Source organism: Phyllobates terribilis, unplaced genomic scaffold (genome assembly GCF_046119375.1).
Source record: "Phyllobates terribilis strain yellow unplaced genomic scaffold, ASM4611937v1 Scaffold_3__8_contigs__length_932513732, whole genome shotgun sequence".
NCBI lineage: Eukaryota > Metazoa > Chordata > Amphibia > Anura > Dendrobatidae > Phyllobates > Phyllobates terribilis.
Genome location: NW_027362763.1, coordinates 908,368,907 through 908,387,983, shown reverse-complemented (window position 1 = coordinate 908,387,983; position 19,077 = coordinate 908,368,907). Strand labels below are relative to the sequence as shown.

General features: G+C 41.4%; 1 protein-coding gene across 2 annotated transcripts in view; it reads left to right on the top strand.

Annotated features, from left to right (window-relative positions):
* The window catches only part of ANAPC1 (anaphase promoting complex subunit 1), a 186,128-nt gene extending 167,722 nt beyond the window's left edge, over positions 1–18,406 (top strand). Inside the window, exons 45-47 of one of the 2 annotated variants that reach the window (XM_073672779.1) lie at positions 5,022–5,220; positions 6,049–6,180; positions 17,591–18,406. In XM_073672779.1, coding sequence (XP_073528880.1) covers positions 5,022–5,220; positions 6,049–6,180; positions 17,591–17,706 — 447 coding nt within the window. In that variant the 3' untranslated portion in view covers positions 17,707–18,406. Of the gene's footprint in view, positions 1–5,021; positions 5,221–6,048; positions 6,181–12,123; positions 12,435–17,590 lie in introns of those variants that run through there. The other variant, XM_073672780.1, reaches the window with a different exon arrangement.
* Positions 18,407–19,077: the final 671 nt, after the last annotated feature.

The window sequence follows — 19,077 nt, the reverse complement described above, 5'->3', positions numbered from 1 at the left end:
AAAAATTCTTTATTATCATAATAAGTGCATAAAATTATATAATTAACAATTAAAAATCCCTACTAAATATGGACTGGGTTTGTTTTTTGTTTTTTTGTACTGTTCATCAGTATGCTTATACGCTTAAACAACCCCCCTTGCAGAATAATAAAAATATAATAAATAGTGGTATTATGCCAATAGATGGATCAATCTTTAATCGCCGTTATTAATCCTACAAAGGCAAATCGGTAAATAAAACCATATGATACATATATATATAATAAATGAAAAGCAGTGAGAAGGCGAGTTCCTCCAAAAAATACGACCCGGAAAGAGGGCCCTATAGCTGACAATGCTATTCAAAAATGTATAATTCAATCTCATGATTGAGCCCTCTAGAAGCCAAACTGTCTAGTGTGAAAATCCATTTGGATTCCACCCTTGACATTTGTTTTAAAAATCCCCACCCCTCCAATTTGGTTGGACTCTTTGAATCCCACAAAAGTGAATACCTATACATGATCGACCATGATATTCGGAGAAGTGGCGAGATAACGGGTGTCCCTTATACCCCTTTTCAGTATTGTCCAAATGGTCTTTAATACGTACCAACAGTTTCCGTTTAGTACGACCTATATATATTTTGTTACATTGACACCGAATCATATAGATTACCCCCATTGTGTAATAGGAGATGGTTTCCTTGATAGAAAAAAGCCGGGTCCCATTAAAGTTAGAAAAACTACTCTGAACTCTGTTATGCATTTTCGTACGGATACAACAGGAGCACTTTCCACACGGAGTAAAACCTATATTCGATACTCCCATATTCCCCTAAATGGCCCTAGAGAGTATTAAGGAGTTAAGTTTTGCTTTTATTGACGGGGCTACAAGATTACCGATAGTTTATGCTTTTCTGTATACAAACCGAGGGCGGTCCGGTAATAAAGTGCCTATAGATCTATCTTGTTTCAAGATCGGCCAATATTTGTTAATAATATTCCGAATAATCCGGTGGTTTGAATGGTATTGAGTAATTATTGGTAATTCATTTATCTGTTTGGCAATGTCGTTCAGTTCAGTGTAACCTCTTTGTTTGAACACCAAATCTTTACGGGGAATGTGTGATACTTCTTAAATAGAATTTTCCGGATGGTGCTCCTCATACCCTTTACTTAAAAATTGATGTTTCAAATAATCAGATTCCACCATGTAGTCCTCCACCTTAGTGCAGTTACGCCAAATGCATGTAAACTGTCCTTTCGGGATATTAGTTAGCCATACTGGTAGGTTACTGCTTGTAATATGTATGAAACTATTGGAGTCCACAGGTTTACGGAAACATTTAGTACAGAGTCTACCCTGATCTACAAAAATAGGTCTAAAAAATTCACACCAACTTGGCTTATTGTCGGGGTGAATTGAAGCCCAAAACTATTCTTGTTTAAACTAGTAATAAATGTTTGAAGACTAGTTTGAGGTCCGTCCCAAATAAAGAGGACATCGTCAATAAATCTCCGCCACATTACTAAGTTGCTCCTTAGTTGTCCGTTAATAAAAATACAGGTTTCCCCCCATTTGGCCACATATAAATTTGCATAACTGGGGGCAAAACACGCCCCCATCGCGGTCCCCCACGTTTGCAAATAAAATTGACGGTTGTACACGAAGTAATTGTGTGTTGAGATGAATTTGATGCTATCAACAATAAATTGAATCTGGGTGTCCTCATATATATTAGACTTATACAGAAAGTAACCCGCTGATTCACACCCTTTTTGTTGATCAATGACTGTATATAGGAATTTGATATCCAAAGTCCCTAAAGTATATCGATTTTTCCACTCGAGTGAGTCTAAGATTTGAAGAACATGACCAGTATCCTTTAGCAACGCAGGTAAAAGTGGAACACGTTTCTGTAGATGTGTGTCCACATATTTTGATAAATTCGCCGTAAGGCAATTTATACCTGAAATTATAGGTCTACCCTGTGGGCATGTGATGTTCTTACGAAGTTTGGGGATATGATAGAACACCGCTAGATTCGGAGTTTTATGGAGTATAAAATAATACTCCTTTTTATTTAAAACAGCCAAGGATTTCCCTTCTAATTCACCTAGTTCTTTTATAAATTTTGTAGTGGGGTCACTTAGCTGTTTTTTTTATAGGTGATTGAATCCCCTAGGAGACACAAGGATTCATCATCATACATGGTTTACTTAAGACGACAATCCCGCCTCCTTTATCTGCTGGTCGAATAACTAATTCATGGTTATCTTGTAATTGCGTAGTTGCCATTTTTTCTTTTTTTACTCACGTTCTGAGGGATATATTTGGGGTTTCTCTTTTTAATTTTCCTTATGTCGGAGGTAACCATGTTGTCAAAAGTGACAAATGCCCTGGAATACTCAATGGATTAAAGATCGAATTCTTGGATAATGTATTGTGGACAAATCTGTCCCTCTGATTAGTGTCTGTAAAACCGGTACCATGGTTCTCTTTTTTCATAAAATATTTTTTCAGAGCTAAATTGCGCAAATATTTTTTCGTGCTGATGTATAAATTAAAAGGGTAGGCATCGGTTAGTTGGAGCAAATTTGAGTCCTTTTTGGAGGAGGGTTTCTTCCTCCTTGGTGCCTCTATTTCTGTTTTTGTTTTGGCGACTTTCCCCCCTCTCTTACCTCTTTTGATTTTAAAACTCTTGACCTGAAAAAATCCTGATCTTTCTTGGGTTGTGGATGCACTCTCCCTCCTCTCTTTTGGGTAGACAGGTGTCCATTAGTCCTATTACCCAGTGAGCTCCCATTGTTTCTAGTGGTATAGGGTTGCTGATTGTTATTACTGTACTTAGGTGTGTTAGATACATTGAGCTTTTTATTAAGCCTTGGATTTTTTCCCCCGTTTGGTTATGTAGGAAAAGCTCTTCGGTTTTTCAGCAGTACTATTGTCCCTTTCATTGGTAGTAACCTCTGCCACCGAGGACAGTTGAGAATATCTATTAGCTGTGGGGACATTCACCATTTCCTCACCATCAACCAACTCTTGCTGTGTAGAATCCTCCATAAGGGTCAAATTAGCCTTAATCGAATTACCTGGAGTGATAGGGATATCCCATCCTGCAATATTATCCATCCTAAGATTATATCTAGTGTGCAATGACACTGGAGTATATTGGGTGGAGTTGGTATTAGTGTATGTGGAAAAAACTATTGAAATATCTGACACATTATGTACTGGTGTGGCATTATATTCGTCCAGAACAATCCATTCTCTCGATTTTCTCTGGACATGAGTTGGTATTGCCGGCGAAGTGATGTTGTAAGGAGAATGGGGGTATACCTCATGGGCTATGTTGTCCCGGGAGAATTTGTTTAGCTTTTTTTGGATGATTGTTTTTTCCTTGTCTTTCAACCTATTCATGATGCTAGTTGAAAGATCCTGAATTTTATTAAGGTGATGGAAAGGTTTGAGTTGTTCAAACAACTGGGAAATACGAGTCCCAGTTTTGTTTAAAATCTCCCTCCGTTAATCTAATATAAATTGAAGTGTTTTATTTGAAAAACTGGAGACCATCTCCTCCCACTCACTTTGTATAGAAGGATCCCCAAAGTCACTGGCAAGGGTTTTAGACCCCTGTAGATTTTCTTGTTATCCACACCCCATGATCCCGCTGTAGGTCTGATTAGTGGGGCTATATAAACCTGGATCAGTGTTTGAAGGCCACACCCTGATGAAGGATCGCGTCCTTCGAAACGCGTTGGTCTGTGTGGCCTGTTCTAGGTGCCTAGCCCCTTTTTTGTGACGTCATCATTTTTTCACGCCCCCTGCGCGCGGTGTCAGTCAGCAGCGTGGCTTCCGGCCGGAGCATGCTGTCTTATCACACGCTGTCTGCCGCGTACTGAGTGAAGCCTTTCTGGGAGGACGCTCCCCCATCTGACATTTGACATCTACAGCGGGACTAACTCGGTGGCAGCAATGCCAGTCCGTAGAGCATCCGGGCACTTACAAGGTATTTTAACATTCATCACTTAGTTTATTTGTAGTAGAGGTCACGATCACCACCATCCTAGCTAGCAAGCAGCTTTTCTGTGCATGACCTTTTAACTACATATGTGCCAAATACTATCCAATTTTCTGCATATGCCCTACTCACTTGTCTATAGGCATAATTAATCGGTTGGAGGTGGAGCAGCCACCATAGTAGGGTTGTTTTTCAGTTTATCAGACCTTATCTTATATCCACCCATTTTTTATGCACATATTGATGCTATCCAACTAGGTACACTATCTGGTGTGTTTAGGGAGTGCGAACGCGGTAGTACGGTTTCAGTTTTTTCCAAGATTATATATTCCTCACATGTGACACTTTTTATTGCTACTTCAGACTGTGCTTTTACTGCAGTTATCTGGCAATAAGTGCTCAGTTTTTTTGCGGCACCACCACTAAGGAAATTAGATAAATTACAGTGTTCATTCAAATCAGTGGGCTGTCTGTGCAATGCAGGACTGACTGGTCCCCCAAAGTAAGACCCTTCTAAATTACCTTAGCATCCCCTAATGGGTTTTCTAAACTGGATAACCTTTTTAGGCCACGACCCCACTATCAGTATTTGGTCAGTATTCAGTCAGTATTTTTTCTCAGGTGTAGGAGCCAAAACCAGGTGAGGAACAATCAGAGAAAAAGGTATAATAGAAACAAGTCACCAATTCTGCATTTATCACCCACTCCTGGTTTTGGCTCCCACTCCTGAGAAAAAATACTGACCACATACTGACCAAATACTGATAGTGGGGCCGTGGCCTAAGGGTGATTAGCAGTATTCTGGATTAGGAAGGATTGACTATAACCTCTGGTATCTTTGCACTTGTTCTGTATTACCATCAATAATTCGCCAGAATGCGGCTGCTGTTAATAAAGGGTTGTACAGGAATAGAAAAGCATGGTTGCTTTCTTCCAAAAATTGTGCCACAATGGTCCACGAGCTGGTCTTTGTGGTTACAGAAATTATTTGACTTGGATTATGTTCTTTTTTGCAAAGGCCGTGAGAACACTTGAAAGAAAGGAAACAACAGAAACGTTTGAACTGTGGCAGATCAAGTTGGTTCTAGAATTTTTCAGTTCCCAGAACCTTCAGGAAAGGATGAAAAGCAACCCCAACCGTGGACTGTTTATGAACTCTGAGTTTTTGCCAGTGATGAAATGTACCATCGATAACACCTTGGATCAATGGCTGCAATGTAAGTGATTTGGCATGAGCCTGAAAACTTGTGACAAACTTTATATAGTATGCACATTATTCAGTGTCATCTATTTTGTGATTTATAAAGAAAAAAATTGTTCTCCCCATGGGCGTTCATGTCCCATATTTTACAATACATTATTTTTATGGCATTAGGAGCAGCTGGCTGTCACTTGGGGTGCTCATCTGTTCATATAAAGTAAAATTGTTCATATCTGTTGTCTCAAGTAACTTTTTTGAATGAACTGTCATTTGTTTACATGAGCAATAACACTATTTTTGGCCATTATATAACTTGTATCCTGCAAAAAAATTTTTACCAGCTTTCCCCTCTGCGGGCTCCATAATTTATTTTCAGTTGTCTCTGAACTTGTGGATGGAGACAAGCTGCTATGATGTCTTACTCTCCGCACACAAAAGAATTCCTGCTCTTCCTTCTCTGTAGCACACAGACAAAATAAGCGGCATGTAGGACATGTTCAGCAGTATTGAGCAGTGTAGCTATGAATCCAGCTCAGGGACAAGACTCATTACATGCAAAAAGCTGCAGCACGGATCTGTTTTTCTCTTCCTTAGTTACCTTTACTTCCCCTTTCCTCCATAGGGTTTAATAGAAGCTGTAACCTGATCGTTTAGTGAGCTTGCAGTTAGTCTTGCTTTAACAAAGACTAATTTGAGTGGTTTTCCAGAGTGGATGATGAGTTCTAGTGGCAGTTCTAGTGATGACTCATAAGTGCATAAAGAAGCTTATTTCTTTGATAACATTATTACTTAGTGTCTTGTATTCCTTGTATTGTTGACTATCTAAGCGTTTGTTTTTTGGCAGGTGGTGGGGATGTTTCACTGCACTCTTATTTAGCTGGTCAGTGTGTAGAAGACTCTCAGCTTAATATGCTATCCTGTTTCTTGGTTTACTACTCTGTGCCGGCACCAAAAGAATTATCTGAAAGACTGGACGGTAATTTTAATTTTGTTTTTTTGTCATTTTGTTTAAAATTTGCTAATCTGTGGCAGCTTTTTTTTCTTTGCTTTGTAAACGTTACATTACATTGGAGCAATACTTGTTACCTTTGTTGTTCCCTCAGCCTTACTTCACTGTTAGGGTATGTGCATACGGTCAGTGTTCGCTGCAGATTGGACGCAGCGCAAGTGCATTGCGTGCAATCCGCAGTAGCCAGATGTTACAGCATAGTGGATGGGATTTATACAAATCCCAGGCCCACTATGCGTCTGCGGCACACACGCGAAAACAGACATGTGGCGCGTCTTTCCAGACCGCAGCATGTCTATTTCCTCCTGCAGGTCCGCATGCGGGCTTTCCCCATAGACCTAATCTCTATGAGAAAAGGCTGCCTGTGAGAAAAAAAACAGCCGCCACTCATTTGCATAATGAGCTGAAGCCGGAAGCGGCTTCTCTGCAGCCTCGGGGCCGCAGCCGGCTCCAGATCGTCTGCACATACCCTTAGATGAGGGTTTCAGCGCAGATACTTACCTTATCCACAGAGCAGTTTCCTGAGGGAGGACTTTACCTGGGACCTTCCAGATAGGTTCCATCTCAGAGATGATCTGTTTAGGGATGCACCTGCTTGGCCAGTTGCATTTTCAGGTGAGTTCCACTTACCCTCGCTGGAGAAGGGTGAAGGAACAAACAGCTCTTGTTGCAGATATCGGTGTGTTGTCTTTGTGATGCAGGATAAGACAAATACAAAGAAATGTTCTTTGTAGTCACTCTCTACTCTGGTGAAGAGATATTAACCCTAAAACAGTGACCCCGTCTATTAACTCAGAAATCCCTGACAAGGTATATGAAAACTGATTTTCTAAAATAAACATAACTGTTTAAATGATAATGGCTAACTAGGATTACAAGGCTTTAATACAAAACTTGCGTGACTTATGTCGTGTCATCAAATGTGACGCATAGTAACGCCTCAATTCATCAGTGTTTTCGCCAATCAAGGTTGCACAAGAGGATAACAACTTTTAGTGTTTTCACACCATTTTCAACCAGCTCCACCAAAGTCAGTGAAGCTGGTGTGGAACAGTGATATTGCTCCACAGCTCATCTAGTTCATGACGAGCTGTGGCGCACCGAACGCCAGAAATCTTACTCTAGTGTCTGACTGGAGTAAGATTTCTGGCAAGGTGAACACCACTTTTTACTTGATTAATTTGGACCTAAGCATTTGTCCATATGATTTAATATACATTATTGTTTCGGTACAAAATATGAATGATGCCAACAACTCCCAAGTATAACAAATTGAAAGCATTGCATTATATTGCAAAACATTATTTCTTCCTATCAAAATACATAGCCACCTATATTAATTTCTCGGTCGCTTCATTGGGGGACAGGAGCCACTGGTTAATATGCTGCCACCTGGAGGCTGACACTAAGAATACATCTTAAGCTGACTTCTGTCCACCATACTACACATCGGCATCTGACACCCAGTTATCCAGTTTAGCTCAGTGTCATTTGGAGGCAGATAATGGGTCTGTGAAGCAGGCCTGTCTTAGCCTTGATTTAGGCAGGTTAGGAAATTTTTAATTTTTGCAGGTCTGTCTTGAGCCAGGAATGACTCCCAAGAGCCAGGTTCCTTCCTTAGCTATCCTGGTCCAGCGGAACTTGACTTGTAGTTCATAGGTCAGGACAGGGCAAACTTGGGTCTACCGTATTAGCTCCCATGGATCTGTGGGACTTCACTCTCTTATTGGATGTACTTCGGTCCTCCTTTTGTGCCAATCAGAAATATCTCCCCTTTTCGGCTTTCCTGAAGAGTGATTTTCTTTTCTTCCATCAGGCAGGGCTTCGAAAAGGTCTTCTTCTCCAGGACAAATTGGCCTGGTGTTGTGCTCCCTCCTTTCGCTTTAGCGCGATTCTCTCTCTGCCTATCATCTTAAAGAGGCGATTTTGCTCTTCTTCCTTTAGGTACAGTATTTCGCCTCTCATCTCTTGGAGAGGTCCTTAAATAATCTGAAGAGAGCTGTGAAAGACAAGTAGAGTTGCACAGCTCTGACAACATCAAATGTTCGATTGCCTTGTGGATCATCCCGATATGCTCTAGCAGAGGTCAGACAGCCTCTAGGGCTACAATTGTTCTCTGGTTTTGAATTGCCAATGTGGAAGTTCGGGCTAAGCTAGGATGCCCCTGCAGGGCACAGCTTTCTTCCACCGCGGAGTAGAAGCCTCCTGAATCTTAAGCCTCCAAGTGTCTGTTCTTCTATTTCTTCGGGCCACTACTTAAGCTTCAGTCCACATCGTTGTGGAGCACTTACCTTTTGCGTGTAGGGATGTAAGTCTTAGCAGAAGGGTACTACAAGGCAGTTACTTAGTAACCTGAGGGATTGCAATTCCTCCTTCTGCAGAACTAGTTTTCCCACCCTAGGGACGACTTTAGAACGTCCAATGGTTCCTGTCTTTCCTCTTAAAAAAATGGTGCCTTTTCTCCACCAGACTACACAAAACAAGGGAAGAGCATTTTGTTCATCAGGTGACATGATCTTTTGTGCTGTATAATACATCATTGTTCTCCACAGCAGATAGTCCAGGGCTAACAGGACTTGTGCTGCCGAGAACAGTGGTAGCCTATTCATACCAGGACTGTGGAGTCTGAGTCGGTGTCCATTTTGGTGGAGTTGGTATAAAATGGACCGACTCTGACTCCTAAAATATATAATAAATTGGTACAGTAGTTCAATGCAGTATGTGCTGTAAATTTTTTCATAAGAATTTGGGAAAGTTATGAAAAGTCCTAGGCTCTTAGATCTAGATCTAGGTTTTTAGTTGAGATGCATCTGTGCTGCACTTTATGTACATGCTCAGTACTGAGGCCGTGCTGTGGAGTGAGAAGTCAGGGAAATTGAGGAGTCTGAGTCGGAGGTTTGGCTTACCGACTCCACAGCCCTGAATTTGCACACTGAACAATCTATTACAAATAGATGAATGAGCATCATTTACTGTGGTCTGCCTGTCTAAATGGGCTATTAAAAGTCTGCTGATCTGTAAATATTTACCGATCAGTGATCGTTTAGAGCCACCAGTGGGTCCATGAAAACTATCTTTTAGGCTATGTGTGCATGGAGGTTTTTAAAAGTGAACTAGCTTCTGGGAGCGGTTTTTTCCCTCAGGAGTTTTTTAAGCAGTTTTTCTTGGGCGTTTCTATTGGGATATTCATTTTAGCTTCGTGTCTCTCTCTAAATTGGTTTCTGCCGATGATGTTTTTTTAAAAAAATTTTCTGATCTTCCTTTATCCCCTCTAGATAAAGAAACAGAGGGGGAGTGGGCACCTCTGTAGTCACGACCCAATAGACTGAGAGCTCAGTCTGCCAGGGGTCAGGCCATATCCTCTCTTGTCTTGATGGCAGGACCTTTTCTTCTCCCAACACAGTCAGCCTTCATCTACTGATATGGTGTGGTCCTTGCGCTTGGTCTGCTAGGAGCCCCTGCAATGAGAAAGTTCCTCCACTTCCTCCCCCCAGCTTGGGCCATCAACCTCCATGTCTGTTGCACATTTGACCATTTACGTTCATGGAGCGGCTACCCATATCTACTAATGTAGTGGGTGCTACAACCACTGCACAGTGTGAGTCAGATCCACCAGCATGGCTGATCCCATCAGTGACCTAGAGTTCGTTTTTCCTCTTGATCCACCACTCAGACACCACACTCTCCATCCTGCTTCTCAGAGGCGCAGTCACCTCTGGTATCGGAACACAGCTTTGATTCGGACTCTGATCGGTTTGCTGATCAAGCGCTAAAGCTGAGATACATGGTTGACAGTCTTGTCTGTACTGTAACCCAATCCCTCCACATGAAGGAAGCCGATCCCTCACCCTCTGTAGACTTGGTGACCTTTAGGAGGTTCAGACGTGCTGTCAAATGTTTTTCCAACCACTTAGAATTAAGCAATGTACTGGACAAGGAGTGGACGCTACCTGAAAAACTTTTCCATAGACGAAAACACATGGAGCTTTTGTTTCCTTTTCGAATGAATCTCTTTCTCTTCCTCAATGGACCCTTCATTGTGTAGATTATCAAGAACCACGACGCAACCACTCACGCAGCCTCTCTAAAAGTCCCCACTGTCTGACAACTGTAATCCATGGCCAAGTTTGCATTTCAAGCTGTAAGTTCGGCCTGCTGCCCAGCCTTTGCTGCTACCTGGGTTACCAAGGCAATTACTGCCTAGGAAATGACACCTGGGCCAATGCATCATATTTGGTTCTCCAAAGTCAGAGTTGGCAGATCTTGCAGATCAGATTGCCCATGGAGGTAAATATCTTTACTCTCTGCCTCTTTTGAGGCTGCCTGCTGTTCTGCTCAAACATCTAACAACACTGTAGTGATTTGTCGAATCCTCTGGCTCAAATTGTGGAATGCGGACCATGCATCCAAATGTTCCCTTACGAGCCTTCCGCTCAAGTGGTCTCGCCTTTTCGGGTTAAAACTTTTCGGGTTAAAAGGGGTGCACCTTACGAAGACTGGAAAACATGTATTTGGAAGTCGCCTTGCTACACTCATCAGAAGAGCTTTAAACTAGAACAATGTGGGAAGGGAACAATGTGGGAAGGGAAGCAAAAGGCCAGAAAAAGCCAGACAGCTGACAAATACTATTGAGATCTCTGCTACTGGAAGTGGAAAAGAAGAACAAAGACAAAACAATTTAAATAATAATATGGGAGGAAGAGAAACCAATCACAAACTAAAATGTTTTTATACAAATGCACAAAGCATGGGCAACAAACAAGGAGAATTGGAACTACTAATGCAGGAAAAGGAATATGATGTCATTGGAATCACTGAAACTTGGTGGGACGATACACATGATTGGAATAAAAGGCTAAAAGGATACAACTTATTTGCAAGAAACAGACTTGATAAACGAGGAGGAGGTGTTGCATTGTATGTTAGAAAAGCGTATATCTGCACAGAGATTGAAGCTTCAGAGACTGGGAGTTCTGTGGAAACTGGGTAAGAATACAAGGAGAGAACAACGGAAAGGACACCATTGTAGGCATTTACTACAGGCCACCTGGGCAAGCTGAAGATATGGATGAACTCTTTATGTATCAAATGACCAAGTTCTCCAAAAAATATGACGTAGTGGTCATGGGAGATTTCAACTATCCAGACATTTGTTGGGAATCTCTCTCAACTAAAACTAACAGGTCAAGCAAATTCTTATCCTCTCTTGCTGACAACTTTATCTTCCAAAAGGTAGGGGAGAAAACAAGGGGATCTGCTACTTTGGATCTGATCCTTATAAACAGGGAGGAAATGGTTGAGGAGGTAAAGGTGGCTGGGACCCTAGGAGGCAGCGATCATGCTATTATAGAATTTTGGATAACTAGAGGAGGAAGACATGTGAAGACTCAAACTTCAAGGTTAGATTTTAGAAAGGCAGATTTTAAGAGACTCAGAAAGAGAATAGGAGGGATCCAATGGCTGGATGTCCTTAAGGACAAAAATGTCCAGGAAGGATGGGAAATTTTTAAAAATGAGATTCTCAAAGCACAATCGTTAACAATCCCGAAAAGTAGGAAGAATGGGAAGCATTTAAGGAAACCAGGATGGATGAACACAGAACTTAAACACATGCTAAAAAGAAAGAAAGAAATGTTTATTAAATGGAAAGAGGGAGGCATATCTAAAGAAGATTATAATGCAGTCTGCAGATCCTGCAGGGCACGTATCAGGTTAGCTAAAGCTGACAATGAATTAAGGCTTGCAAGAGATGTCAAAAGCAATAAAAATGGATTTTGGGGGTATGTCAAAAGTAAAAGAAAAGTCAAAGATGCTATAGGATTTTTACAGGATGAAAATGGAGAAATGGTAAGAGAGGATGTTGAGAAGGCCGAACTTTTTAATTCCTATTTTGCATCTGTTTTCTCTCAGAAAGAAAATGTAACATCAACTGATCTTCACTGTCCTTTTAAAGGAATAGAGGAATCCAAGTTATCTGTAAACAGAAAGATTGTGAGGGAATATTTAGCTAACATAAATGAGTTCAAGTCTCCAGGTCCAGATGAATTACACCCCAGAGTACTGAAGGAGATCGTAGAAGAAATTTTAGAACCACTCTCCATAATCTTTGAAAATTCTTGGAGAACAGGAGAAGTCCCAGAAGACTGGAGAAGAGCAAATGTTGTTCCTATCTTCAAAAAGGGGAAGAAGATGGACCCAGGGAACTATAGGCCGGTGAGTCTGACTTCTATACCAGGAAAGATCTTTGAACAAATTATTAAACAACATGTATGTAAGTACATGGATAAGAATGAAGTGATTAACCAGAGTCAGCATGGGTTTGTAACTAACAAGTCATGTCAGACTAACTTAATTTCCTTCTATGACAGAATCACTGACTGGGTGGATCAGGGAAATGCTGTAGATATAGTATATCTTGACTTCAGCAAAGCATTTGACAAAGTATCTCACACCATCCTTATTGAAAAAATGACCAAGTATGCAATGGACCAGGCAACTGTTAGGTGGATTCATAACTGGCTTAGTGATCGGACTCAAAGGGTGGTTGTAAATGGCTTCACATCCAGCTGGATGAATGTCTCAAGTGGGGTACCACAGGGCTCCGTCCTGGGACCTGTATTGTTCAACATCTTTATCAATGATTTAGATGAAGGAATTGAGGGTAAACTGATTAAATTTGCTGATGACACAAAGCTAGGAGGGATAGCTAATACTAGAGAAGAGAGAGAGAGGATTCAAAAAGACCTAAATAAACTGGAGCAGTGGGCAGCAACCAACAGAATGGTTTTTAACAGGGAAAAATGCAAAGTACTACATCTGGGCAATAAAAATGAAAAAAGCATATACAGAATGGGAGGAATAGAGCTAAGCAACAGTACATGTGAAAAAGACTTAGGTATACTAATAGATCATAGACTGAACATGAGTCAACAGTGTGATGCAGCAGCAAAAAAGGCAAATACAATTCTGGGATGTATTAACAGAAGCATACAGTCTAGATCACGTGAAGTCATTATCGGTCTTTACTCCTCTTTGGTCAGACCTCATCTGGAATACTGTGTACAGTTTTGGGCACCACATTTTAAGAAAGACATAGACAAACTGGAGCAAGTTCAGAGAAGAGCGACCAGAATGGTGACTGGTCTGCAAACCATGTCCTATGAGGAACGGTTGCAGGATTTGGGAATGTTTAGCTTGCAAAAAAGAAGACTGAGAGGAGACTTAATAGCTGTCTACAAATATGTCAAGGGCTGTCACATTGTAGAAGGATCATCTTTATTCTCATTTGCACAAGGAAAGACTAGAAGCAATGGGATGAAACTAAATGGGAGGAGACACAGATTAGATATTAGAAAAAACTTTTTGACAGTTAGGGTGATTAATGAGTGGAACAGGCTGCCACGAGAGGTGGTGAGTTCCCCTTCAATAGACGTCTTCAAACAGAGGCTGGACAGACATCTGTCTGAGATGATCTAGTGAATCCTGCTTTGAGCAGGGGGTTGGACCAGATGACCCAGGATGTCCCTTCCAACTCTACCATTCTATGATTCTATGATCTTGGATACCACAGGTGGTAAGAGCATCCTGCTTCTATAGCCTAAATCTACTCGATCCTTCAAAGAAGATAATCAGTTCAGCTTCTTTCTTCAGTTCTCTGGTGTCTTGGCATTCAGCCTGCCAAGTCTTAAAAGATCAGAAGCAACAAGTTTTATTCTGCAAAACAGGGCACTCCCACCCGGTAACCCTCTTTGGGTGGGTGGCTGTCTCCCTCCTGTTTTGGGATATGTCTCCCTGCATTCAACCATGCCTGGGTCAGAGAAATTGTCTTCTCCAGATACAAATTAGAATTCTCCAGTACTCCACGAGATCGTATTTTTCTATCCCATATCCCACAGACACCCTCCCCAGTGGCCATTTTTTTGGCAAGCCTTTTTTTTGTTCACTTTTCCAGTCCTGTGTCATTGTTGCGGTTCTCAAGTACGTTTCAAAGGGTTTTATTCAAACTTTTTTGTCATCCTTAAAAAGGACCGTTCGGTTTGTCCCATTCTGGACACACAATTGCTGAACAAGCTTGTCCGGCTTTGCCTCTTCAGGATGGAGTCCCTTTGTTCTGCTGTTGCCTTCATAGAACCTGAAGAGTTTTTTTTTCAGTTGACATTAAAGATTCAACATCCTTGTTTCTCCAAATACCAATCTTTCCAGTACACTGGAAATTCCTTCTATTTGCCGTCAACCAGTCCCATTTTCAGTTTTTGGCTCCCCTGGGTGTTCCCAAAATGCATGGCTGCCGAATTGCCCTTTTGTGTGTCAGCGGGATAGTGTTTATTCCCTACTTGGATGACATCCTTGTCAATGTTTCTTCCTGCTCAGAGAACCTTGAGTCTGAAGATCACACTGGACTTACTGCTCCTCTTCGACTGGATTGTCAACCAGTCAGTCATCCCTGATCCCCGACACAGTGTCTCATCTTCCTCGGAATGCTGTTCAGCACCGTCCAACCAAAAGTTTTTCTTCCAGAAAACAAAATGTTGGCTTTATAAACCGGTATCCAGTCTCTGAATCGTTCCTTGCCCCTTACATCTATGCTTCTGCTTGAGCGTTCTTGGCAAGTTGGAAGTAGCCAATGAGGAGATCCCTTGTGCTCTGTTCCACATCAAGCCTTTACAGCTGGCCCCTCCTGTTGGCATAGGACTGTCCCTTCCCTTGATCGCTCAAACCTTCTCTCCCAAATGCCCACTCAAGTCAGGCAGTCTCTGATCTAGTGGCGGAACTCTTTCCTCAGTCGTCTTGGTCATTCCTTCCTCCCAATTGATTGGAAGATTGTGATGACTGATGCCAGACTTCTCAGTTGGGGAGTAGTCTTCTGGAAGTTTACAGTGCAGGATCGGTGGAATAGTCTTGAAGCCCTACTTCTCATCAATGTCCTAGAACCCCGAGCAATTCATCTATCACTTATACATTGGCAGGACCAGTGGTCAGGTATCCCAATCTGAATTCAGTCTGACAACCCCACCACCGTGACTTACATCAACCATGAAGGAGGGAATCAGGAGTTGCCAAGCCATTTCTCAGGTATCACAGATTCGTGACTGGGAGAAACATAGAATTCTGGCAAGCTTAGTGATCCACGTTTTGGGAGTAGACAACTAGGCCGTGGACTTTATAAGCCTCAAAGGGCTAACCGCTGGAGAGTGGTTCCTGCATGTGACAGTCTTCCATCAGATCTGCCCTCAATAGAGCACTCCAGATGTCGACTTAATCGCATTCAGACTCAACCACAAAGTCCCTCAGTTGGTGTCTAGAGCTCGCAACCCCCTAGCACTTGCCGCTGATGCTCTGGCAATTCCATGATCCCGATTTTTCCTCCCTTAATTGTTTCCCGCCTTTATCTTTGCTAACCAAGTTGCTCAAGAAGATCAAGTAAGGAGAAATTCCTGTCACCGTCTTGGCCCCTGATTTACCAGAAGATACTGGTATGTGAAAGTGGTCAACTTCTATGCACATTTTCTACGGAGACTGCATTATCCACCAGACCTACTTTCCTAGGGTTCTCTTTCACCCAAATTCTTGGTCATTCAGGTTAATGGCATGACTGGTGAAGCCACAGTTCTGAAATTCTGAGATTCTCCTGATGAAGTTGTGCAGATTGTGATCTAAGCATAAAAGCCATTTTTATGTTTTTATGTCTCGGTCTCTCCTTTCATTCCTGTAGTCAGGTTTTGAGTTGGGCTTAGCCCTCGGATCCCTCAAGGGTCAGATCTCAGCCTATCCATCCATTTAAAGACAGATTTTCTAAGCCTCAAATCAGCACTTTCTTCAGGATGTGGCCTACTCTGCTCCTCCTAGTCAGCCTCCCTGGGATCTTAACCTGATGCTTAGCGCTTTACAGTGTAATTCTTTAGAACCAATACAGAACATTTCCTCTGATTCTTGGAAGGTGGCGTTTCTGATTGCGATAACTTCCATCAGGCGAGTTTCAGAATTGGCAGCTCTCCTGTCCCTCTTCTTTTCTTGTTCTCTTCTTCCCATATTAACGAAGAGATCGTTCTGCCTTCACTCTGTCCTCCTCCTCTCTCTAGTCCAGCAGAGAAATCCTTACACACCTTCCTTTAGATATTCAGATTGCCGTTTGTCATCTCAGAGGGACCTCGTCGAGTACTGGCTGTTTCTTATGCGACTGCAAGCAGCAATAAGTCTGGTGATTATCTGTGGGATTTTAATATATTTTTCACCCTTGGAACTGCTTTGGGATGTCCCATGTTTTCCTCTGTTCCATAATGAAGCACCCAAGTAAATCCCTTTCGCATAGTCTTCATTGAGGACCCAGTACATATCCCTTTTTTCTTGTTGCACCATTGGGCATATGTGTTTTTTATAAAAAAATTTTTACAGCTTTTTCCACTAACTGAATAGCTTAATGCCAGTATCCGTTGTATACTGCTGAGGAGAAGCTGACTATTTTTTCTTGGGTTGTAATTCTTAGTGGCAGCAGCATACACTCATGGTTTCCTGTGTCCCCCAATGAAGGCTCTTATTGCAGCTTTTTGGTTTGACAGTGCTTGGTTAGAAGCAGATTCCACCAGGAGCCAGTTCAAATAAATTATATTTCAAAGTCTGAAGTGCAAACAAAAAACCTCAAAAACTCTCTAAAAATGCTCTAAACATTGAACATATGAACAGAAAAGTGGTTTTACAATATAAATGAATATAAAGTCTTTTTAAGCTTTTTTATTGGATCGTACCCTCTCAAAAAAAACAAACCTCAAACTTTGTGCACATCGATCAACATTGACGGTCAGACTGAGAAAAAAAATCCTACAGCAGAATAACAGACTGGACAGAAAGCTCACTTATCCTTTTTGAAAAAAATCTGTTGTGTCTTGAGTTAACTTGTCATTGAGGTGGTGAATTTCTTCAATTACTAGGAAGAATTATGATTATGGTGTAATACCGCTTTGAAATATCACAACATTTTTGCACAACTCATAGTGGAAACATTTTGTGACTGTTGTGTATTTTTACACCAGTTTATGACAGCTAACCCACTTTTGAAAAGTGAGCAGATTCCGCGAGAGGGTGTGGCTGAGCGCACAAAAAAGGTGATCTAAATTATGAGTGATGTACTCTAGTACCTGACTGGAGTAGATTTCTTGCTGTAAGTGCACTGCAGCTGAAAGATGCACCAAATTTATAGAGGCACATGCTATTTAATGAATTTAGCGCATCTTACTCAGGCACACTCTGTCTACAGTGGCATGCAAAATGCCAGTCTTGATGAATCAGGGCCTACATGTTTAATTTCATCCACAATAATACATTTTAAGTTCAATTTTTGAATGTTTGAAATTACTTTCTATCTTTTTTTTTTTTTCCATAGGAAGTAATAGTTTCTCTGAGCTTCTCTTGAAATTCCGAAACCTCAAAATTCCAGTGAGAGCACTACTTAGGCTGGCACCACTTCTACTTGGAAATCCACAGTCTATGGTCCTATAGCAACTCTCAGATTGACCAAAAGAAACCTAAAAGCAAATTCTGGAAGCGCTGTATTAAAAGAATGAGCCTTATCTGATAGCAGCATTTTATAATTTGGATGGTCCACATGGATGTAATCCCATTGCGAAGTATTAAGATATAGATGCCCCCTTTGCATGCAATATTGACAAAACACATGGTCTGGACTTATAGGCTACTAATGCTGGCAGTCATTGCGGGAGGGCTGTAATCTGTAATACAGTACATTGTGGAAACAGTGGGACACAGCATATTTTTGATACTATCTGAGCACCATCGTGATGTCCCTTAACGTTTGTGGTCAGTGGAAGATCATAGAGCCTATAATATTTTACTACAATAGTGACATTCATATTTAGGAGTGGAAATACATCAGAACATCGTTCCATAATCCTCTCTCAATTTGTATTACTACAAGCAATAATGTAATTTCATGTTGTCGAATAGAACCAAATGCCAAAGGGAACTAATTAGTAGGATACACAAATCAAAAGCCGAAACCACATAGTGTAAGAACATGGGATTTGCAATGATTTTTTCTCCATTTGGTAGATCAAGACAAAGTGAAGTACAGTCATGTTTCTTATGTCTTAAAATCTCTGGTGTATTTGTATTATAGATATCAAATTGTGATGCTGCAAAATGTTTGTACATAATGTTTTGTTAAAATAAAAAGAGAAAAGAAGCAATGCTTCATTTGTGTCATCCTCCTTTTATTGTATATTATTTATACTATGTTGAGTTGATGAAATGTATTGATAGTTCTAGCCAAAGATTTTCAGTTTTTTAATCACCTTCCGTTGTCGGACTTCTGCCAGTGTTTGTAGTCCTGATGCCTATTTACAAAGAAGACGATCCTACAAGTCAGTGGTCCCCAACCTTTATTACTAGTGATGAGCGCAAGTGTTCATTACTCGAGTTTGCCTAGGGTGCTCTTGTATGCACCGAATATCGCGGGTGCTCGAGTGACATGTTCGTGTCCCTGCACCCGCATGTTTCACAATAGTTAGACAGCCACAATGCATCCGAATCCGTGAATGTTTTTTTTTTGGCTGTCTAACAGCCGCGAAACATGCAGGCGTGGGGACTCAACATGTCACTCAAGCACCTGCGATACCTGAGAACCCTAGGCAAACTCGAGTAATGAGCGCTTGCGCTCATCACTATTTATTACAAATAAAGCCACATTCAGCTGTGATAGTTTGTCCTGAGCCACATTCTGCGGGACCCCTCTCACTTAACACCTTGTGACACCAAGTGCCCCATAGTCGTGATATAATTACAGCCAAAGTTTCTGCACAGAAAGCACGCTGAAACTTAGTGCCCCCTTCCTTATAGGCAGTATGCTTACAT